Source organism: Aspergillus lucknowensis (assembly GCF_044049455.1).
Source record: "Aspergillus lucknowensis strain CBS 449.75 chromosome Unknown BJX67scaffold_2, whole genome shotgun sequence".
NCBI lineage: Eukaryota > Fungi > Ascomycota > Eurotiomycetes > Eurotiales > Aspergillaceae > Aspergillus > Aspergillus lucknowensis.
Genome location: NW_027263546.1, coordinates 196,959 through 218,353, shown reverse-complemented (window position 1 = coordinate 218,353; position 21,395 = coordinate 196,959). Strand labels below are relative to the sequence as shown.

The 21,395-nt window shown below is 52.4% G+C and overlaps 9 protein-coding genes across 9 annotated transcripts; 4 read left to right on the top strand and 5 right to left on the bottom strand.

Annotated features, from left to right (window-relative positions):
* Window positions 1-1,646: 1,646 nt before the first annotated feature.
* Window positions 1,647-2,969, top strand: BJX67DRAFT_369376 (glycoside hydrolase family 16 protein; the record flags this gene model as incomplete). Its single annotated transcript, XM_071030754.1, has 3 exons — window positions 1,647-1,731; window positions 1,788-2,068; window positions 2,187-2,969. The coding sequence occupies 3 exons, from the start codon at window positions 1,647-1,649 to the stop codon at window positions 2,967-2,969; spliced, it is 1,149 nt and encodes a 382-aa protein (XP_070890820.1).
* A 305-nt stretch (window positions 2,970-3,274) lies between these two features.
* Window positions 3,275-5,107, bottom strand: BJX67DRAFT_340773 (uncharacterized protein). Its single transcript, XM_071027821.1, has one exon. It carries the CDS (start codon window positions 4,880-4,882, stop codon window positions 3,545-3,547), a length of 1,338 nt encoding a protein of 445 aa, XP_070890819.1. The 5' UTR covers window positions 4,883-5,107; the 3' UTR covers window positions 3,275-3,544.
* A 119-nt stretch (window positions 5,108-5,226) lies between these two features.
* On the top strand, window positions 5,227-6,952 carry BJX67DRAFT_340772 (threonine--tRNA ligase MST1). The gene has a single exon (XM_071027820.1). It carries the CDS (start codon window positions 5,246-5,248, stop codon window positions 6,818-6,820), a length of 1,575 nt encoding a protein of 524 aa, XP_070890818.1. The 5' UTR covers window positions 5,227-5,245; the 3' UTR covers window positions 6,821-6,952.
* A 39-nt stretch (window positions 6,953-6,991) lies between these two features.
* BJX67DRAFT_340770 (putative C6 transcription factor) lies at window positions 6,992-10,264 on the top strand. The gene is made up of 7 exons (XM_071027819.1): window positions 6,992-7,456; window positions 7,551-7,621; window positions 7,762-8,161; window positions 8,230-8,311; window positions 8,371-9,157; window positions 9,212-9,522; window positions 9,593-10,264. Exons 1-7 carry the CDS (start codon window positions 7,355-7,357, stop codon window positions 10,048-10,050), a joined length of 2,211 nt encoding a protein of 736 aa, XP_070890817.1. The 5' UTR covers window positions 6,992-7,354; the 3' UTR covers window positions 10,051-10,264.
* On the bottom strand, window positions 10,219-11,953 carry BJX67DRAFT_376698 (putative MFS quinate transporter; the record flags this gene model as incomplete). The annotated part of the gene is made up of 4 exons (XM_071031934.1): window positions 10,219-11,261; window positions 11,320-11,388; window positions 11,441-11,794; window positions 11,860-11,953. The coding sequence occupies 4 exons, from the start codon at window positions 11,951-11,953 to the stop codon at window positions 10,219-10,221; spliced, it is 1,560 nt and encodes a 519-aa protein (XP_070890816.1).
* Window positions 11,954-12,598: 645 nt separating this feature from the next.
* Window positions 12,599-13,621, top strand: BJX67DRAFT_376697 (putative TIM barrel metal-dependent hydrolase; the record flags this gene model as incomplete). Its single annotated transcript, XM_071031933.1, has 1 exon — window positions 12,599-13,621. The coding sequence occupies one exon, from the start codon at window positions 12,599-12,601 to the stop codon at window positions 13,619-13,621; it is 1,023 nt and encodes a 340-aa protein (XP_070890815.1).
* A 71-nt stretch (window positions 13,622-13,692) lies between these two features.
* BJX67DRAFT_88957 (uncharacterized protein) lies at window positions 13,693-14,408 on the bottom strand. Its single transcript, XM_071035592.1, has 2 exons — window positions 14,010-14,408; window positions 13,693-13,900 (listed from the first exon to the last, which is right to left on the bottom strand). Exons 1-2 carry the CDS (start codon window positions 14,185-14,187, stop codon window positions 13,764-13,766), a joined length of 315 nt encoding a protein of 104 aa, XP_070890814.1. The 5' UTR covers window positions 14,188-14,408; the 3' UTR covers window positions 13,693-13,763.
* agdC (putative alpha-glucosidase) lies at window positions 13,969-17,790 on the bottom strand. Its single transcript, XM_071027818.1, has 7 exons — window positions 17,380-17,790; window positions 16,711-17,318; window positions 16,388-16,631; window positions 16,267-16,338; window positions 15,756-16,217; window positions 15,595-15,703; window positions 13,969-15,546 (listed from the first exon to the last, which is right to left on the bottom strand). The coding sequence occupies exons 1-7, from the start codon at window positions 17,645-17,647 to the stop codon at window positions 14,631-14,633; spliced, it is 2,679 nt and encodes an 892-aa protein (XP_070890813.1). The 5' UTR covers window positions 17,648-17,790; the 3' UTR covers window positions 13,969-14,630.
* Window positions 17,791-18,615: 825 nt separating this feature from the next.
* On the bottom strand, window positions 18,616-20,087 carry BJX67DRAFT_88911 (NAD(P)-dependent alcohol dehydrogenase). Its single transcript, XM_071035591.1, has 2 exons — window positions 19,824-20,087; window positions 18,616-19,740 (listed from the first exon to the last, which is right to left on the bottom strand). The coding sequence occupies exons 1-2, from the start codon at window positions 19,988-19,990 to the stop codon at window positions 18,747-18,749; spliced, it is 1,161 nt and encodes a 386-aa protein (XP_070890812.1). The 5' UTR covers window positions 19,991-20,087; the 3' UTR covers window positions 18,616-18,746.
* Between the last annotated feature and the right edge of the window lie 1,308 nt (window positions 20,088-21,395).

The window sequence follows — 21,395 nt, the reverse complement described above, 5'->3', positions numbered from 1 at the left end:
ATTTCCATGTCAGTCTCGCACGCCCAGCTCCGTGATGGATCACAAGAGGCCTTGTCTTGCCCTGTGCCAAAGACCGACTGATAACCTCTATTTTTAGGGACCGCGGAGGGCAAGACACTGATGGTTCCGATTTAATTTCTGGGAAATAACTCTGGTGTCCTCCTGAGAAGAATAATGATTGAGGAGGACCTGCCTTTGGGAGGAAAAGCTCGGTAAAAGCTGCCGATCTGCCAACCACTTTTCGGGTTGCGGGCGCAGTGCGCTAGCATGACTCTGGTCTGTGATTCTGACTTGCCTGCCTCCTTCGTCCTCGTCCTTGTCTGTGGATTCGCCCGATTCTTGCCCTTAATTAGTTCACTTTGCTTGGCTGAGACATCAGTCTTCCGCGCATGAAACGGTGACTCTTTCTGTCGCTGTCTGAGAATGACAGGAGCTGAACCCTTTTGGATGCCACGATGCTCGAAAGCTGACTTCATCAGTCACGCATGCAACCCAAGACAAATGCGACAATTCTCTGACATGATCAACAGTAAATCATCGATGGATCCTTTCTTCCCCCGCTGGTTGCAGTCGCTGGTGGAGAACAATGGGGCGGCCCCTCTGCGCAGTTTTCTCCGGTGCGCGAGCGAATCATTGCCACCACGAGCTTGGCTCTCGCAAGAGGAGACTACTTCCAATAGCCCTGGAGGCTACTTTGCGAGGCAGTGCATTGATTGGACAGGGTTCAGAAACCCATCAAGAAATTGAAGCACGATAATGCAACCTTGGGAGATGGTCAATTTCGAGCGGTTTGTCCTGCTTGATGCAGCCTGATTGCCACACAACCGATATGTGTCTGCAGGCGTTTTATTCTCCGGCCGTGTGGAACAAACTCTTTCTGATGCGGAAGCGACCGTCAACCAAGACAGCGACTAAGATTCCAAGCACTTCCCCAGCCTGGTCCAGGGATCCTCCCGAAAGCAGGTTGTTTCCACTCAATCGTTACCACTCGCAGAGGAACCATGAATCAATGATGTCTCAGACTGGGAACATCTGTCGCATGGGCTCCGCCAGATTGTTGGTTAGTCGCTCCATCTGACAGTGCTTCACTCAATCACATTGTCGAGCCGCTTCAGCTTCCGTCACCACTGGCCTCTCAGCTTTCGAGCATGGCGCCACTTTTGTTGCCGCCGAAGCGAGCTCTTTCATGTCCCAAGATTTTTCAGGGGCACAGCGACTTCGCTTCCAATGAGGTTCCGTGGTTCAAATGACTCTGGATTGCGCTGACGGCTGTCCTCGCGGGTGGCTGGTCGTCGCACTCACTCTTTGTTCCTCGTGGGACTGTTACCCCAAAGACATATGAATAGGACCTGGTCCCCATCGCGGCTGAAAACCTCTCGAAGAGATTCGTCTCATCCCTCCACCTGAGTTTGCCGTAGCAACGCTTTGTCTTGTTCTTCTCTTGTCTTATTTTTGCTTCTTCTGTTCGGTGCAGTCGTAGTCTCGGCTGATCCTGAGGCAGACCTTCGTTTTAAGGACGCCAACCAAAAGCTTGCTGCCGATTATTACGAGCCCAATAATTCATCAATAAAGACTGGGCCTCTTTCGCTCTTTGGAGTCTGCTCATTTCCACCCTCGCTTGTCAAGAGACCATTCTCCAAGCAATCATGTACCTCAAGCACGCTGCTGCGCTGGTTTCAGTGCTTCCGTTCGCTGTCGCCCAGACCTTCACCGACTGCAGCCCTTTGGAAAGTGCGCACTCCTCGAGTTGAGTATTGCTGTTGGTTGGGAGCTAATGAGTTATACAGAGACCTGTCCTCCCGATCCAGGTTTGAACAGCAGGACCTTCTCATCTGATTTCACCCAGGGTAAATCTGCTTTGGATGGCTGGGTTAAAGCAAGTGGCGACCTGAACTTCGGTCCTGACGGCGCCGAGTTTACCGTCGCGAAGAAAGGTGATGCGCCCACCATCGAGACTGATTTCTACTTCTTCTTTGGCAAGGCAGAGGTGGTGATGAAGGCCGCGCCCGGTGTTGGTATTGTGAGCAGTATTGTGCTAGAGTCCGATGTTCTCGATGAGGTTGACTGGGTGAGTTTTATAATTTCTTTTTCTTCGCCAACATCGTGACAAAAGCATGACCACGTTCTTATCCGCATATGCATCACATCCATGCAAGAACTGAGCTAACTGCATTCGTGTTAAACAGGAGGCTCTTGGAGGCGATACTACCCAGATTCAGACCAACTACTTTGGCAAGGGTGACACTTCCAGCTATGATCGTGGCACCTATGAGGCTGTGGCTACTCCCCAGGAGATCTTCCACACGTACACCGTTGAATGGTCCCCCGAAGCTATCTCTTGGATCATTGACGGTGCGACCGTCCGCACTCTGCCCTTCGCTGAGGCGAAAGGTGGAAGCCGCTTCCCTCAGACCCCCATGCGCCTGAGACTCGGGATTTGGGCTGGTGGTGACCCCGACAACGCTCCCGGAACTATTGAATGGGCTGGTGGTGAGACTGACTACGGTGCTGCGCCCTTCACCATGTACGTCAAGTCCGCCTACATCGAGAATACCTACCCGGGCTCCACATACACCTACAGCGACAACTCCGGTGACTGGGGAAGCATCGAGGTCGACGACTCGAAGCCTCCGAGTCACTCCACAACTAAGACATCCACCTCTACCACCACGACCAAGACTACCACTTCGTCTACCAGCACTAAGACCTCTACGAAGACTGAGACCGACACCGAAACTTCCACCACTGAATCTTCCACCGAGACCACTCCCACTCCCACCTCCAGCTCCCACCCTTCTCCAACTGCAACAGAGAGTTCGTCCAGCCCTTCAGACACCGCTGGTGCTACCCCAACCTCCGACGGCTCCGCCCCTGATCCCGACTACACGGGTGCTGCCTCGACCCTCTCTACCTCCGCCAGCGGACTCATCGCCTTCATGAGCATGGTCGCCGCCATGCTGCAGCTGTAAACTAATTTCCAATTTCATGCACATTTGATATCTGTTCAGTGCCGTGCTTAAGGAATTGAATACATCTTTTTCGTTTTGATGATTGAATGTTATATGAAGCGAGTTATCATTGTGGCCCATATCTGTAGTCGGTGGATTTCTTCGAGCTACTACTTACCCCATCCCCTTGGCTTCTTGTCGTCAAGGACATGTATCTGGGGCTCTCCACGAGTTTGTCTACCGTCAAATCGTGATGGACTTATGGGGGCAATCTACGTATTATGATCTTGGTCATTGTCTTTTGAAATGGTGTTTTTTTTTTTTTTTTTTTTTTTTCCAAATTCGAGTTTCCCATTGCTGTGATATCGGGGCGCTTAGATGGTAAGATACGACGACCTACTACTTAATAAAGAAATAGCAACGCCGATAACGTGCCAAGTCCTTACCCCAATCTTTACTCTGAGTCTGTCAAGAACTGGTTAGGTCACGTCAAGATATAAACGCCAAAATCCGTTCCTCCCTGGGTATCAATTAGGAAATCATCATCATATCATGGCTGGGTTGGTGGGTGGGTGGGTGGGTGAATTGTGGTTCGGTTACGGGAGATTCCTCTTGTTCTGGAGGAACTGCTGTAGATGTTTAGACAGTTTTCTTGCCGCATCAGCGACGGCTTGGTGATGGGTCGTGGCCTCGTGGAAGATTTGGGATGGTGTGAGATCTGGGGAGGGAGAGGTATTGTCCTTTGCTTCGGCTGGCCATCGCTCTGGCGGACGGAGGAATGACGGTAGGGTGAGCCTAGAAGGCACGATGGCCGCCACGAAGGCGAGAAGCCGGCTCGACGTCGCCCTGGGCTGATAAGTAGACGAAGCGTCGGGACGTATCGTCTCCCGATCTACGATACTTTTGATTGATTCGAGGTGGTCGTCCAGCGTGGCGAGATCCGCGGCGAGTGAGTCAGCCTTGGAGCGCATGCGCGCAGTAAGCTGCTCGAGGTACTGCTCGCGACGTAGCATTTGGGTGGATAGACGCGCGTCTTGGGCGACAGAGGAACCAGATTCGACTAGGTTCGCATCGCCTGCCGCCACAAGGCTATCGACTGCAGATTGGAGGTCGACCTTGAGGGAATCGAATTTCCGTCCCGCAATACGGATGGCGCGCCAGCAGCTCTCGAATTCGAGATTCAGCTCGTGCTTCGTTCCTGGGTGGGCAAGTTTCAGTTCCCGTTCGACTGTTCGTAGTTGGGACTCTGTTTGTTTCAGAGAGCCGTTGAGCGGGACTATTTCTTGCAGGGTCGTATTGAAGAGAGATTCGAGGCGTGTCTGAGATGAAATGACGGCTTTTAAGGGTGCTGATTGGTGATGTTGACTGGGGCTGAAGGACTGGGGGAAAGGAGCAATGCAGTTGGAGGGGTATAGTGTCGAAATTGGGCCAATGGTACATAAGCTCTGATACTGCTGCACAAGCTCAGGGAGTACAAGTAAGTGTGAGATTGCTGCGAGAAGGATGATGTTGGTGATTGTTCGGATTGGTTTTTCAAGGAGTCTCAGACGAGTCTGCGTTTGATCCTTGGGAGTCATGGTCGACTGAATGCTCTGATTTGGTGCACTGGAGAGTGCTTTCTCTGCTTTCGCCGGCTCGGCGGGAGAGTGGATCCTTCGTCTGAGAGTTGGGTTGGTTTGCTTTGATCGTAAGTTTGGCGCAACCCACGATTCTTCGGTAATAGGTGTCTCGTAAATCGAGGGCATAATCAGCTCAGGTCCTGACATGGACGAGGTGGACGAGGTCACAGATTCTGATCCTTGGTTAACATCTTGTGGGAGCGGCCGATGAAGCTGTTTCGGAGTTTCTGGCGCGCTTTTGGAAGCCAGATTCTCTTTGGTGCCATGTGCCGAAGCAACCACCCATGATTCTCCAAGGACTGAGGTCGTAGACATTAGAAACGAGAGACTGTGTTGTCGTCTGGGCGACCCCAAGCTAAAGTTGTGCTTTGGTGGACTCGACAATTTGTCTTCCGGAAAAGCTGATCGAAGGTAGAGGAGTGATAATAGTCGCCTGTTTAGAAATAAGGTGATAGGGTATACTGGAGCAATTGGTAGATCGTTGAAAGTTCGCAAGGAGATCTCTTTTATCTTTCCCTCTGTCGATCTCCTGGGGGGAACAAGTCGTGGCGGTGGGGACGAAACATCACGGGAACGCTAGTCCCAATCAGGCGATCACGGGAATCCTTCCAGAAAAGGCGAAGATCAAAGAAATTCACCCAAGAACTTGGGAGCTCTCCATTGCTCCTCCGAGACATCATGCGTCGAATACCCCCTTCAATACGGCGTTCGATATTATTGAGGAAATCTATACAATCTCGGTACCTGCCGGCTGGGGCCCAATGGCTCTCGACAACGTCGCTTCGATCATGCTCCTGCTCCGATCAACAATCTGCGAAACAAAATCCAGAACATCACGTCGCGTCCTCTGCCGACTATCGCGCATTGGGAACAGCCCAAGATCTTTTTACGACATCCACATACAGTCCCGGATCCCCTCTTTTCCTCCCCAACGGTACGCATATTATCAACAAGCTTATCTCCTTCCTCCGCACGCAATACCTCCAGTACGGATTTCGTGAAGTGTTGACTCCGACTATATACAAACAATCGCTGTGGGAAGTATCGGGCCATTGGCAGAATTATAAAGATGACATGTACGAGGTTTCTGGGCGAGGGGCTATGGGCCGGACGGACGGGGAGACCGGGGAGGATGAGTCGTATGGACTGAAGCCGATGAACTGCCCGGGACATTGTCTATTGTTCAAATCGCAGAACCATTCCTACCGCGAGCTTCCTATACGCTACGCCGACTTCAGCCCCCTCCATCGGAACGAAATTTCCGGTTCATTAAGCGGCCTTACCCGGGTTCGGCGATTTCACCAAGACGACGGCCACATATTCTGTCGACCACAGCAGATTAAAGGGGAGATCAAATCAGCGCTGGGGTTTGTAGAGCTTGTGATGACAACATTCGGACTAGGGCCGTACCGATTGGTACTCTCGACGAGACCCGAGAAGGACTTCATTGGTAACTTGGAACTGTGGGACAGCGCGGAGGCTCAGCTGCGCGAAGCTCTCGATCAGACTGGGAGAGAATGGACGATCAACGAAGGGGACGGTGCATTCTACGGGCCCAAAATTGATATCCAGCTCCAGGATCAGGCTGGTAAATACCATCAACTGTCCACAATCCAGCTGGACATGAACCTTCCCCAGCGGTTTGGGTTGGAGTACCAAGTCGCGGAGGGAGAGGAAGACTACAACCCGACCACTCCTGGAAGAGCAACTCCCGTGATGATTCATCGGGCAAATTTTGGCTCGCTGGAACGTTTCCTCGCGTTGCTCATCGAGCAATACAATGGTCGCTGGCCATTCTGGCTATCTCCGAGGCAGGGTATCATCCTGACCGTGAACCAGGACGAGGCTATCCTGAAGCAGGCGTACAATGCTGCAGAGCGGATATCGGGGTTTAAAACTCTTGAGCAGCATGCGGCAGACCAAGGGATTCCCCGACCGCTTTCGTCTGCGGACTCTACATTCTTGATAGATGTCGACGCGGGTAGTCAGACACTAGGCAAGAAGATCCAGCGGGCGAAACAGATGAAGTACAATCTTATTTTTATTCTCGGCCCTAAAGACCTAGCCGAATCGCGTCTCACAATCGACATCACGGGTCAGATGCAGAGCAAGCCTGACCGGGACGCCCAGAGGATTCGGGCTGTACTAGCCGAACAAGTCGGAGAGAAAGCGGTGCAGAACCCGCGGGCGATTCCGGTACCGGTTGACGCGGTTCATAAATTACTGGTGAACCTGGAGAAGCATTTTGTATGAGTAATACCCCAGATCTCCTGGATCTCTGTCCAACAGCATAGTAGTCGTATAATATGAAAAGACGTCCGGTGTTTGACAATCGGAGCCGGGCCGACTTGCTCGGAGGCCTCACAGAAGCATTTGTCAACCACTAACCAAGCTTCACACTGAACAGCCGTACCAGAGGGCCGGAGGGTGAGCAAGGCCCATCGTGGGACCGCTGATTCGCCGCTGATCGTCAAACCTTCCTGAAGCAGCCAATCTTCTTCAATCCCGTCGTGGATTTTGTCACAGAAGCTGTGCCCTGCCACTCCCTCAGGTCCAGGCGCCCCAAGACTCCAGCTGGGGGCCCCTCCGCTGCAGCTGTCGCTGAGCCTTGACAAGGAGAATGGGACTGTCAGAATTTGACTCGTGTGGCTGTCTACTCCTTTGAGTTTGTTAGACTCGCGAGTTTTCGGGAGCAGAGGGCGCATTATAATCAAGCAGGCTGTCCGACAGCCGTCTCTCCTCTCCTTTCCTGACTCTCGTCTTCATGGCGATCACGGTGGCCTTTTCATGGTCAACGAAGCCCGTTCTTCGGCTATGGCCGACGTGCCAGTGAAGCCCAATCCTTCCCGAAAGAGTGCCTTTTCCTGTGAGGGGTGTCGCAAGCGCAAAGTGGGTTCTTCTCCCCATTTATCACCCTCTGAAGCTCGTCGGAAAGGTTCCGGAGTGCGCTTTTGTCCTCGCTAACTGGTAATCACTCGCTTAGGTGAAATGCAACGGAGCCAGCCCGACCTGTTCGCGATGTGCCGCACGCGGGACTCCATGCGTTTACAGCCTGTGAGTCGACCAGCTCCAATCGTGTCAAAGCAAAAGAAAATTCTCTTCCTTTTTTTCATCTCTCTTCATTCTCGTTGGCTAGCCTTCTCTAAGCCTCTCGCTGATCTTCGTTCTCGCTTCCTGACGCCTCTTCCCTTTAGAGCTCCCAGCTTATCCTATACCAAGCAACTGGAGGCGCGAGTTGCAGAGCTAGAGGATGCCCTGGCAAAGCTGCCAAGCCAGCAATCCCCGCACACAGCGGAGGGGACCTCATCCTCTGCGGCGTCAAAGAAGGCCAGCTTGAAGCCCATGACGTCGAATCGTCGGGATTGTAACGTAGGCGATGACCATGACTTAGCGAGAGATTTCGAAGGGTTGAAGGTTGAGCATGACGGCCGGATATCTTTCCACGGACCAACGAGCTTATTCCAACTTCCAAGTGGTGCTCTGAGTCCGGCCACCTCGAGCTCCCAACTTGCTGTGCAAGTAGGGGAGCGCAAGGAAAGGCTCGTCAAGAATGCGTGGCGAGAGCGAGCAATTGAGCAGTTGGCCAGTATGCCTGTAAGTTTTCACCATATTGAACTTTGTGGATAGAGCCTGTAGTTCTCTAACCAAAGCTGCCCTTGCAGGAACCCTTTCAATATCTCCTCGATTCACACTGGTGCTGGATCCAACCACTCTTCAATTTTGTCTATAGACCCGCGTTTACACGTATGTGAACTATCCTCCGCAGACCAATTCCTAGCTTAGCTAACTTACATATGTCGAAGGTGACATGAAACTGAACGGTCCTTATTATTCCGATGCCCTGCTAAATGCAATACTCTCTCATTCGGTACGGTGGTGCAGAGCTGAGCCCACAATTGCCGCTATTCTAGAATCGTACGAGGGTGGTGCTGTGTTCTCTCATCGAGCAGTGTCAGGCATTTATGACTCGTTGAAGGAAGGCTACGTGGGAATTCCGACCATCCAGACTCTGCTCCTTCTCAGTGCACGGGAGTGTGGACAGGGAAACAAAACCGAGGCGTGGCTGTACAGCGGAATGGCATTTCGAATGCTAGATGACCTCGGAATCACCATCGATAGCCGAAAGTACTCGGATTCTGCCCAGCTTAGTGACGAGGATATTGAAATCCGAAATCGCCTGTTTTGGAGCTGCTACTTCTGGGATAAGATGATGTCTTTGTACTTCGGCAGATCCCCGATATTGCAGAGCTCTCAAGGCTGCCCTCCGCGGACGATCTTGGATGACACGTCTGAGCTAGAGCCCTGGACACCCCACGGGGTGGTTTTTCCCGAAGGCACCCACTATCCCCAAGCTCCGGCCCACTCTACCTCCTGCTTCGTGCAGATGTGCGGACTAATGGAGATTCTCAACCAGATTCTGATTCACATCTATGATCATAACCGCCAGGCGTCTGAAGCGGAGTTCCATACCTGTGTTCGCGAGCAATCTCGGAATCTCGTGGGGTGGTGGGATGAATTACCAGAGCATTTAAAGCTCCTTCCAACTGAATTGCCTCCTTACTCCCCACCGAGTCACATCGTGACCTTGAAGTACGTCACCTTGTGGACTTTATTCGCCTGACCTCAGACTAACTTGATTACAAGCTGTATCTATCATACTCTCAACATCCTCATCCACCGACCCATCCTCTGTTCAAAATGGGGCCGAGAAGCTTACGATAAGAGCCACCTAGTCCATTGCATTACTTCTGCTACCGCAATCCTCTCTATATTTGAAATGTACCGCCGTACCTTTGGAGATAATCACGTCGTCCTCTCGATCGCCTATAGTATCTATACAGCCGCATCTATTTTTCTACTCGAGATACAGGCTCTGAAGTATGCTGCGCCGGGAACACTGGATAAGCTCACGTTCTGCATATTTGCACTGGAGCGGGTCAAGATTTCCAGTCCCGGTACGTTCTTTCCCTGCTGTCATTGATTTATGCTTGTTCCTTCAAGTTTACGTAACTAACTCCCTTCCAGTGATCACGACCGCCATGACCCTCGTATACCAAGAGATCCAACGCCTTCAGGCTGACCTCCAGATCGACCTATCAATACCACAACAGCCTTCAACCCAACCATCACACTCCTCGACGCCGCATGACCGCTCTCCCAGCAAACACCTCCAAAGCGCTTCTCCTCTAGTCCCGTCGCAAACACGCGATCCGTCTATCACGAGCGTCCATACAGCCACAGCGCTCTACCCGTTCCAACAACAACAGCCCATGGCGCGGCCAGAGCTCGACGCCTCTGATTCGAATCTTCCGCGGCTAGGAGGGATGCGCCATCTCGGCGGATTACCCGAAGCGTTGATGTCAATGGAGAACTCTGCTTATTACGAGATTACTCCAGAGGTATTTGAGGCGTTTTCGTATGCGGAGCCAATTACGACGAACATGACGCCAGAGGATGTGTATGGGTGGGTTGGCCGGCCTTGAGTGCGATTAGTATGAGGGAAGAAAGACCAATATCATGTTGTATGTGAATCCAATGTGCGAAAGGGTGTATAGCGGGTTCGAATAATTACTGTACATATGCAAGTAAAACCAATGGGTATATACCGGATTTCATGCAAAGAAGCGCGAGATGATTTCGAAGAGTCATCTTCATTCGCCATGCTCTCTCTCATCCTTCTTAATCTGTGAACGCCACCTTAAATACCACTTGCCCTCGAAAAGCTCCCCCATCTGCTCGATGGGCACCCCCTTCGTCTCAGGCATCCAGACACCGAGAACGATCAGGCCGACAAAACAAACCAGGGCCCAAAACAGGTATGCGCCCCAATCATGCAATGAAACAAACATGTTCGGCGTGACCCGCACAACAGCGAACTGGAAGAACCAGTGCAACGACATACTGGCTGCATAACTGACATTGCGGATGCGCGTTGGGAAGATCTCCGTGCCGTATAGGTACGGGATTGTGCAGAGGCCGACGGACCAGCCGACAGCGTAGACAAATATGGAGGCTATGGCTGCGTCGGAAGCAGACTTGTTGGTTGTTTCGGAGGAGTTGGAACTAGATCGGAGGATGCCCATGTAGCAGGCTAGGTAGACGTGTGCTGCGAGCTGGAGGGAGAGACCTACGAGGGCGCAGCGCCGGCGCCCTAGGTAGTCGATTAATCCCCATGTGAACGCCATTGTAAAAACGAGCTTGACGATCCCATACGCGCCTGAGGAGACGAGAGAAGTAGCATTCCCTGTGACACCGGCGGATTCGAAGATGCTCGAGACGTAGTATGTTATACCGTTGCCGCCGGTCCACTGGGATATTGTCTGCATGGCCATTAGGAGCCAGAAGCGCTGGCGGTAGTTGGGGTTCGATTGGGTTTCTTTAAAGGCCGTCCAATTGGAGGTGGTAGCAGACGAGGGTGAGTTGTTGTCGGCTTCTTTGAGGCGTGCTTGGGTGGTTATGAGGGCAAATTCCTCCTTTATTTCGGGGGACTTGGGATCCTTTCCGCGGAGACGGGCGAGGATTGCTCGGCCTTCATCGGGGCGGTGTTGAGAAACGAGATAGCGCGGGGTTTCGGATAGGAAGAATGAGGCAAAGAAGGCGACTCCGACGGGAATTAGAGGTATCGATTGCACCAAGCGGTATTGCGTGCGCGTTGGGGCCATGTGAATACTGGCAGCGTAGTTGATGAAGAAGCCTAGGTGTCATCAATATGAGCTCCGAGCTGGAAGATTGTTTAGGAGGCATAGACTTACCTAGAGCCAAAACAGCCAGCAGAACAACCATGTAGATACTCACAACCAGACCTCTCGTACGTGCGGGGGCTGATAGTGTGTGAGTTCGACAAGTTCAATTGCAAGGCACGGCATCACTAACCAATTTCAGACAGGTACAGTGGCGTCACGACGGTCAACGCCCCAGCACCGAGCCCGCCCCATATCCTGGCGAAGAGCAATAACCCATAGATGCCAGAAGAGAACACTTGGATGAAGTTTCCAGATGCCCAGACTAGGCAAGCCAAACGCCATGATCGTAACCTTCCCAAACGGTCATTCAAGTACAGAGAGATCAAGGCTCCCAGTGCCGCTCCCAGAACATTGAAGGAGGTTATATTCGCCGTACGGTTCGCCAATCCAGTCTTATTATTCGTCCAATTCGAGGACAGGAGGTTGAAGTCGGTCATGAAGGAATCAAGGCGCACGGAAGCACTGTATCCGCCTTCATCGTAGCCTTGAGGATCCCCATATTAGGAGGGGAACCCAGAATCGAGTGAGGATTGGGAGAAGGGCCGGTACCTTTAGGAATACTTCCGCAGGCGATGGTGATAATGACAAAGGTGTGGAAGGGATTAGCGGCCCACCGCCAGCTCTCCGGTATCGAGAGCCTCATGCCGGGCTTCGAGGCGGGGCAGTCCAAAAAACGGGTATCTCGGCTGGACTCCGTCCGTCGCTTGAAATCAGAGGTACGGTAACAGCAGACGATTCGGGAGATTGAAGGCCAAGGAGTTGGTGAGTGGGATGCAGGTCTCCAGCGTCCGAGTCAGCTCGGCCAACTTCCGAACTCCACAACTTCAGCTTCACGTCCCTCAACCTTCTGGGGTTACTTGTTGCCATTGAGATCGAGATGATGCGATATGCAGCATGGCATATCAAAGACAGGCCTCACCAATGTATTGTTCACACTGGCAGCTTGGGAAAGTCTTGAGCTTCTCTCGGCAGATCCACCAGATTCAAATGTCGAGGCCTGTGAAAAAAAGCGCCGAAATAATAATGACCATTACGAAGGCCATTTCCAAGGCTTGATCCCGTCTGCCGATGCTTCGGAGCGAACGTGAGCACTGTCGATTGGCTCCCCTCGTGCTCGGCTCCGGATTTCGCTGCTCTCCCGCCGCTTTCCGTCAGATCAGTCGTCCTCGATGGAATTACAAATGCATTCATTGTGGGCTGAGGGGTCTGAGTCTCCTGCGTTAAATACAGCTCTGCCAGGGATGTGCTGAGACTAAACAAGAGTGCAAACAGCGCCTACATCATGACCATGGCAGTTCAACCTTGCTTTTCGACATGGCTACACACGCTACGGGCTGCACCCTCCGTTCGGGGAGCCACCTCTATCAAACGCAGATTGGATGTCTTCAGATACCCCAAGGCGTTTTTAAGTATTCCGCCCCCGAAGGACAGGAATTGTGAACCGCCGAAGCGCAGACTACCAGCCAAAGCGTGGGACAGCCACATGCATGTCGTGGAAACTCGATACCCAGTTGTCGCCGATGCAGCATACAAGCCCACGCCCCACACCATCGGCGACGCCATGGCCTTTGAAGCGTCTATAGGAGTTGAGAACGTCGTCCTCGTGCAGCCGTCTATCTACGGATTCGACAATTCATGTCTCCTTGACGCCCTCCGGCGCATTGGACCTTCCCGCGGGCGAGGGGTGGTCGTTATAGACCCGGATAATACCGATATCAAAACACTGACAGAATGGCACTCCCTGGGAGTGCGCGGTGTACGCGTGAACTTCAAATCATCAGGCAAGGTGCCCTCACGTGCGGAGCTCGAGTCGACCCTGTCAGAACACGCTCGCCTCATCCGTTCGTTGGGCTGGATGCTTCAAATACACACGTCCATGAGGACAATTCCTCTTCTGGAGGAAATCATCCCGCATCTCGGTGTCAAAATCTGCATTGACCACTTTGGCGGCCCGGAGCTCGGCAAGGTGCCTTGGGAGCAGGGAGGCTCTTTCGATCCGTACTCTCTCCCTGGCTTCTCGTCATTGATATCCTTACTTCAGTCCGAGAGGACGTATGTGAAGATCTCAGCCCCGTATCGGCTTAGCATGGATGAAGGGTACCGAGATCTCGAAATCATGATTCGGGAGTTTTTGCGGCAGGCGCCTAACAAGGTGCTCTATGCTACAGACTGGCCGCATACGAGGTTCTCTGGTATCGACATCAAGCCCTTCACGGAGCTGTGTCTCGGATTATGCGGCTCGCAGGCTCTAGCCGAGAGGGTGTTTCGATTAAACGCGGAAGAGTTGATGGAACCTAGCCTCGGAATCTAGATAACCTTATTCCCTTCATCTAGCCGGACCAATATCAATTCAACAATGATCGCAGGGAGCCTCCCTTTCCTTCCACAATGCCAACGACCTCGATCTATTCCATCCCTTCTCCAACCTCTGTCGAACAAATAACAGCGGCTCCCTACACGCGAAACTCGTCAGCCTCACAGTCCCATCGCCACCTTATAGAAGTATCACTCACAATAGTATAACAACACTTCGGCGTCCCACCCTTAGGGCACTCCCTCGTGAAGTCCTCCTCGGCACGAATATCAATGCCTGCCCATCGCGTCAACATTGCATCTTCTCAAACAGACCCGGTGGGAGGGCAAAACAAAAAAAAAACAAAAAAAAGAAAAAAAAAAAACAAAGGCAACATCCAACGTACAATTGACACCTTCCATCGAGAGCTTCGAGTCTCGCGCGGGGACAAAGCCATCGCAGCAGAAGGGGTACTGCAGCATCTTGGAGTCGAGTGCGAGTGGGCAGAAGTATGGTCTTCCGGCGGAGGATGTGGTGGTTAGGGAGAGGGCTGTTAGGAGGAATGTTGGGAGGTTGAGGTGCATTTTCGGTTGTTTTCTTGGATGTCGTATTTGGATTTGGGTTGCGGTGTGATGGTGGTGTGATGGACGAGAGGTGTCTGCTGTATCTGTCAAGTGAAGGAGGAATAGATATTGGGATGGAAATGGGGAATTTTTATGGTGAAGTGACTCTGTGGCAGGTGGGAGGTACGTAGGGATGCAGGGGAGAACCCTTGCCTCCTTGATCACACGGGGCTTGTTGACAGCCCCATTATCCCTTACATTCCTGGTGTGCTTGAGACGGACGTTCAGACGGCACGCATCGCACGAGACGTTTGTGTATACGCGTCTGATCTATGAATAAACTGATTTTGGACTATATACATGAGTACGAAGCAGGATATGGTTTCGATTGCGCGCCCAGTCTAAAGCAAATGTGCTTTAACACAAGGGCAACGGTTAACCATTGAACAACATACGTCTTGCCCTTAAGCCAGTTTCACCTGCGTGGGCTCAGTAAGCTCCAATTTCGTCTGGATGACCTGCTTCTGCTCCCCGGTGGAGAGAGTTGATGTCCCGCCAAGTAGCGTAACGCTCTCGAGATCAACGGGGATGTTACGACCCAAGCTACCCTTGACTGAAAGGATACCGTGACGGTACTCGAACTCAATCTCGGCTGTGAGGATCTGCTCGACCGAGTCCCCATCGTCGAGGTAGAGACTTCCTGAGGCTGTTCCGTCCTGGCCTGGGGCGATGATGAGCTGGAAGCTCTTATTGCGCAGCTCCGTGGTTGTCTTTGCGCCGGACGATCGGACGGGGATGATACTGCCGCCTCGGATGTGGATGGGGATATGAGTGATGTCAATGTCCGTGAGGGTGACTGTTTCACCCTGACCGTGGAGAGCGGCGCCGGTATACCAGTCGTAGAAGATGTCATTGGGGAAGTATGCCTCAACGGAGGTGGAGCCCTCTTCAGTGACCGGGCTGATGAGAAGCGCATCGCCGTAGAAGAATTGCAAGTGGTTCGAAAACGTGTTCTCGTCCTCGGGGTAGAGATAGAAGAACGGCTGCAAGAAGGGCTCGCCGGTCTGAGACTGTTTATGGAAGGCAGTGTAGATATAGTCAAGTAGTCTATACCGGATATCAAGGGCTTTGATGGCGGACTCCGTCACTGTAGGCCAGAGGTAGTATTCCTGAGAGTTGGCGGTAATCTCGTTGTGATTACGGTAGAAAGTATAGAAGGCTCCGAGGGATGCCCATCGAGCGCAGAGTTCTTCAGTGGTATTCCCACCGAAACCACAGACATCAGCTCCCACCATGGGAATCTGGAACATCGAGGCAAAAGCCTGGATCTGGGCGATGGAGATGCGGTACTGTTCCCACGTGCTAAGATTGTCACCGAGCCTGCAGAGTATTAGTGTCGGTTCATATCAACTGGCAACATCTTCTTACCAATGTCCAACATGTGCTCCAGCACCTGCGTACGTACTACGAGTGATGATTAGAGGCCTAACGCCGGGGCGACGCTGCTGCATTGCAACTCGGGAAGCTGAGCTCATCACTGGATTATTGGTCAGACCGCGTGGCATCCCGCTGAGCATTTTCATACTTACTGGTACCGTAGAGATTGTGGGTATCATATTCAACATATCCTTCCGCGTGAACAACGTTGGTCTGAATCGTGTTCATACTTATGGGTCCCGCGGCATTCTGAATCGAATACGGTGGAGAGAGAAGGTTGCGGCCAGGCAGTCCAAGCTTGTCGCCATGCGCCCTCTTCACCGATCGTTTCGAGGGAGCCGGCTGGAAATCGTCGGGAAATCCAGGTAGTGGGCGGGGATTGTTGGGCCGGACAGGTGGTGGCGCAGGTGGGAGGTCATTCTCGAGGGCGTATTTCTCCGGATCGGTGCAGGGAAACGGACAAAAGTTTGCAGCCTCGTTCATGTCAATCCACAGACCGTCAATATCGACGCCAGTCTCAGCATCGAAAAACTCGTTGAATTCTCCGTTCCAATACTCCTCAATCCCCGGGTGGAACCAGTCAGGATAGACAGTCACACCAGGCCAGACGGCACCTAAACATGGGTCAGCTTGTTTTCCGCAGGAAAGTGGATTGCTCGTTACCTTTGTACAAACTGCCGTTCTGGGTCTTGAGGAAGATATCCTGTTCAATGCCTCGGTTGTAACCGGGGTTGTCTATGTTCTCGTCAACGCCAGCCAAGTATGCGGGGCAGGGAAAACTTACCGATCGTACTCACAGCAGGATCAACCATAACGATATAGTGCTGGTCATGGTCATGGAGGTAATCTACCAGCTCACGCATGCGCTCAAGAGGGAACCTTTCTGGGTCGAGAGTGAACACCCTTCGCAGTTCCATGTAGTCAATATCAGTCCACATAGTCTCCAACGGGATTCCGGCTTTGCTGTAATTGTAAACGACCTCAGCTACTTGGAAGACATCACGATAGCCGTATCTGCATTGGTGGAACTGCATAAAGTTAGTCGCAGCGACTACCTTTGCCGAACCCAGTATTGGCCGAGCAGCTTGGGATACGGGCTTAACATACACCGAATGTCCAGTAGCTCTGCATGGCGGGGAGTCCGACGATTTCCGCGTACTGGATACTAGCTTCCTTGGGTGTCGAACCGGTGAAGAAGTAGAAGTCAAAGACGCCTCCAAGGGTGTTGTATTCGAGGTACTGCTTTCCATCGGGTGTCTTGTCGATCTTGATGTCCATTCCGTTCGAATTTAACAAGAAAACACCATGGGTGCCATCACTGCCACGATGGTCGTAGTACACAGGATGGCTGCCGTATAAGTTGCTATGAGGAGGAACCGAGTAGGCATCGCGATTCCACAGCGTCCGGGTGTAATTGTCCAGCTCCAATCGGAGGGAGTCTGTGTGCTCTCCAAGGCCGTACAAGTTGGCATCGTCCGGTAGCCAGGTGCGAAGACCTAAATACTGAGATTGGAAAATGAGATTGGCGGCGGAGGTGTCGAAAAGAACTTCCTCTCCTCTGGACACTGTAAATGAGAAAGGCTCTTCCACATAGTCGAACTTCAATGCAGAACGTCCGCGATGGCCGTTGCCGCTGCCAACACGGGGGAGAACAGACTCGGGAACCTGGTAGACCTGTTCATTGGCATCATAGATCTTGACGTGGAGTCGTGCATCTAAGAGCCGGATAAGTATAAGACGAAGCGCCAATTCTAAGTAAACCCCTGAGACACTAACCTGTTTGGTACTCCACCAGCAGCCTCAGATCTTTCAGATCTGTACCGTATGTGTTACACGGCTCACCAGCGAGGGTCAAGTGCGCCGTCAAGCTATTGCCGCTCTCATGGACGTTCGAGGCCTTGTATCCGGGGCAACTTGGGCTATCTCCCCTTGATGCAATGACCGCAGCTCCGACAAGAGGCAGAAAGAGCAATGACCCCAGCATTTTTGGGGTGGGGGGGGTTTGAAGTTGAGTCGGGAAACTCTCAGGTAGGCCGATGACCATTCAACGACATTTCATGGGCGATCGCGGCTGTTTATATATTGGCAGCATGATGACAGAAGATGTGTCGAAACACGGTTGATGGTCACGGTGGGCCTGGCCGACACCGCGAGAACGCGACGAGAATGGAAGGAAGCTCGCATCGCGGGACCGCCGAGAGCTCTCCGGATATTTGATCGGATTCACGATGCAAGGGATTGGGGGCTCAGGAGTCGGGTCCCACCATCGCAGAAGCGCGAACCCCTTATTTCTATGGGCCTGTCACTCGCTGGATGCGTGGAACATGATCATTGTGGTTCTCCCTGCTGCAGTCAAGGACGAAGCCATGGGACCATGGCAATTCAAGACAATTATCCCCGCTCTGTGGCAGTCTGGAGCTCGGCCAAATATCGGCGATCGTATCAGAAACCGGCCTAGTCAGGTTGTGTCCAAGCATTTAGCGGTGCAGATCTTCGTCCTAACCGCCGCAGACAGTGACAGTCGGAATTCCGACGAAAAACGAACTAAACTTTCAATGTTGCATGCGCCAGATGCCCAGGAACCAAATCTGCTTCACGCTCTGTTGCGGGAAACGGATGAGGCCTGTGGACGCACTGAAGCTTGGGCCATGGGCGAGCTGGCGTCCAGATCCAGCACGGAGCCAATTGATCATCCACCTGTTTCCTCTCACGACGATAATCGATCAATCACACAAAAGCGGGGAGCCTCGGTATTATCCATTGAGCTCATTGCGGAAGAGGAAAGGAAGGGAAGCACCCGTGGTGAGATAAGAACCTTGGGGCCTGCACTTTTGACGCCTCAGGACCTTGATTGTCACACCCCTCGCTTTTCATACAGATGATCAGTCAGATGCAAAACAAAACGGAAACGAAATCAATTTCTAGCAAAATCTCTATTGTCTCAACATGCATGCATCTCTAGCAAAGCCGTCATAAAACATTCCAGATGTCATTGTCACAACGCAAAAACAGTGTCAACATGATACGAGTACGCCTTCGAAGTGAACGAGAACAAAAGACCATGGTATCAAAGCCTCGAAGGTGACACACCACCCTTGAAACGCCCCCTCGCCCGCCCCGTATCTACCATATACCGACATGGCTTAGATCTTCTGACCAGCGGAAGCAGCCTCGACGTCAGCAGCTGAGCTCATGATTTGAACCTTGATGGCTCCTGTCTTGGGGTTCGCAGCCGTCTCAAAAGCTTTCAAAGCATCCTCCAACGCGTAGCGGTGGGTAACAAGCTTCTTTAGGTCGATTACACCGTTCTTCACAAGACGGATAGCGCGGGGCCAAGTGTTGCAGTAACGGTACTGGTACTGGAGATCAATCTCCTGGGTGCTAAGGCGCATAAAGGGAATCTTCATCTCGTTCTTGCCAACACCAATCACAAAGACTTTACCGCCGAACTTGACACTCCAAATGGCAGAAGCGACGCTGCTCTCGACACCTGTGCACTCCAAAGCTAGCCGAGGCCTCAATGCATCGGGTTCATCCCCTCGGCCATCGTTGAAAGCGTTGATAATACCCTGTGCACTCTCCTCGGCAGAAAGGCCGATTTCAACCTTGTACGTACGAACTTCCGGCACGAGCTCCTTTGCGAACTTGAGGCGACCCTCGTCGATATCCGTAATAACCAGAGGGGTAGCACCGGCGGCGCGGGCACTGAGGAGAGTGATAAGACCGATAGGACCAGCGCCAGTAATCAGGCAGGGGTCACCAAGACGGAGGCCGCTGCGTTCGATCGCAGCCAGAGACACGCTAAGCGGTTCCAAGAGAGCACCGTCCTCGTAGCTCATATCGCCAATCTTGTGACACCAAATAGCGGGATGGTTGACATATCGCCGCAGCAAGCCGTCCACAGGCGGAGTTGAAAGGAAAGCGACCCTCTCACAGCCATTGTATCGTCCGGTCAGACACGGTTCGCAGGCATTACAGATAATGTTGGGTTCGATCGCAACTCGGTCTCCAACCTTGAGCGATGTGACATCCGGAGCGACCGCGAGCACTTCTCCGGCGGACTCGTGACCTAGGATATGGTCTCCTGTGACGATCATGGGACCAATGCATCCTGCATGCCAGAAGTGAACATCGGATCTAGAATTGGCGAGCACATTGTTAACCTGGCGGGGCCACAATACCACGGGGACACGATGTATGCGGCGGGGCTGACGACTTACCCGCAAATTCCGGTGCTGCGCACCTCGATGGTGACCTCTCCAGGCTTGAGACCTTGGCCACTTTTCACCTCCTCGAGTGTGGGTTTGGACTCTGCGATCCACAGGTCATGCTTTGGGTTAGTGAAGACACCAATATTCTGGTGCTCCAAAGCGGTTGCAGTAGCCATGGTTTTTCGGTCGATGGACTTCACAACGGAGAGAACAAAACAAACGAAAACAAGGATACAGGGCGCAGAGGTGGAGGGGGTGGGAGGGTAAGGAGGAGGAATAACAAAGGTTGGGGTCCCGCGAGCTTTAATACTTGCCCCTCTGCGTTATACGGGTGTTAATTTTTCATGACGCGAATAAGGGAGGGTAAATCATGCGGGCAGTGTCCCAGAAGGGCCAGCATTACTCAGGCCCTGGCCGATTCCGACCCATATTCTCGCTCTGCGGAAGAGCATTGGGGTGGAGGGACGGTGTGGCATGCACAGGGCCCCGCCTCAAAATGGCCATTTATCCGGCGCTTCTGGTGCGGGTGCGGGTCCCTTTGACGACGACGAGGTTCCATCATTGGCAGCAATCCCGGTCGGATCTTCGCCGGAAGCACATCTGTTTTTCATCGAGCCTCTCTCAATGGAAGGGATTTTGTCCGTTTTGTTTCATAGCCTCAGCTTCAAAGAGTGTTGATCGTTATCGCAATGTGGGGTTTGTTTGTTGAAGCCTGCGTCAAAGCTCGACGTGCTCCGGCAAACGGAGAAATTCATCCAATGATTTCCGTTGTGTCGACGAAATCTACACTCCAACAAGCGTGCAGCAACTGCCCGTTGAACGGTTCCGGGAGTATAAGGTCAGAGTCGAATACTTGGTGAAGAGAAAGGCCGAGCCTCCAAGGCTCCGGCTCAAATCTGGAATGTGATGCCGGTTAATTCTGGTCAATAGCAGGGTATTTTAGCCTTTTCGCCGTTGAATATTTTCCATTTGCTTTAGGCATAGAAGTGCACAAATCCCAGGGTTCCCCAAGCTTACGAAATGATGGCTGCTTCTCTTCTTCGGTGCCAGAGCTCAAAGTCTTTCCCTGGCTGAGACGGGTAATTCTCCGGCGGCAGCGGGAAGTGTCGCCTTCTTTGGTGGGGAATCCGCCGTCCACCATCTCGTCTTTCGTGGAGATTTTGAATCATTCGTTCCCCCTTCCTTCAACATCTCTTTATCTTGCCCAATGACCGAGTAACGACCCAAAAATTCCTGTCGGTCGGTCCAGTCTTTCCCGAATCTCATATCGGCACTCGGAGTTCTTTCGGGCCGTGCACGGACAGGGAAAGCTTGCGGACTCCCCGGGCCTCAGGCGAAACAATTACAGGGGCCCCAATTTGTCGAGAACAAGGTGATGAAGTCTAAGGGTCCAACAGAATTACTTTATGAGATTACCATCATCGGCTTCCTGGAGCCGAGCTTCTTCTGATTTCCTGCGAGCCGAGAATCTTCTAGATCGACGTCAGAGCGCAGCTGCTTGCATCTTCTAACCGCTTCTGCTGATATTATGCTTATCTTAGCCGGTAACCATCGAGCTTCAATAAAGTTGTACGACGAGTG

Coding starts and splice junctions, on each gene's coding strand:
- BJX67DRAFT_340773 (XM_071027821.1), bottom strand. CDS start 4,882: ATGTCTACGACCTCAGTCCTTGGAGAATCATGGGTGGTTGCTTCGGCA.
- BJX67DRAFT_340772 (XM_071027820.1), top strand. CDS start 5,246: ATGCGTCGAATACCCCCTTCAATACGGCGTTCGATATTATTGAGGAAA.
- BJX67DRAFT_340770 (XM_071027819.1), top strand. CDS start 7,355: ATGGTCAACGAAGCCCGTTCTTCGGCTATGGCCGACGTGCCAGTGAAG. Junction 7,457..7,550: donor AGGGGTGTCGCAAGCGCAAA/GTGGGTTCTTCT, acceptor TCACTCGCTTAG/GTGAAATGCAACGGAGCCAG. Junction 9,158..9,211: donor AGTCACATCGTGACCTTGAA/GTACGTCACCTT, acceptor CTTGATTACAAG/CTGTATCTATCATACTCTCA.
- BJX67DRAFT_88957 (XM_071035592.1), bottom strand. CDS start 14,187: ATGCACCTCAACCTCCCAACATTCCTCCTAACAGCCCTCTCCCTAACC. Junction 13,901..14,009: donor CTCGATGGAAGGTGTCAATT/GTACGTTGGATG, acceptor CGCGATGGGCAG/GCATTGATATTCGTGCCGAG.
- agdC (XM_071027818.1), bottom strand. CDS start 17,647: ATGGTCATCGGCCTACCTGAGAGTTTCCCGACTCAACTTCAAACCCCC. Junction 16,632..16,710: donor AGAGCTACTGGACATTCGGT/GTATGTTAAGCC, acceptor AACTTTATGCAG/TTCCACCAATGCAGATACGG. Junction 15,547..15,594: donor GGAGCACATGTTGGACATTG/GTAAGAAGATGT, acceptor AATACTCTGCAG/GCTCGGTGACAATCTTAGCA.
- BJX67DRAFT_88911 (XM_071035591.1), bottom strand. CDS start 19,990: ATGGCTACTGCAACCGCTTTGGAGCACCAGAATATTGGTGTCTTCACT. Junction 19,741..19,823: donor CGCAGCACCGGAATTTGCGG/GTAAGTCGTCAG, acceptor CGCCAATTCTAG/ATCCGATGTTCACTTCTGGC.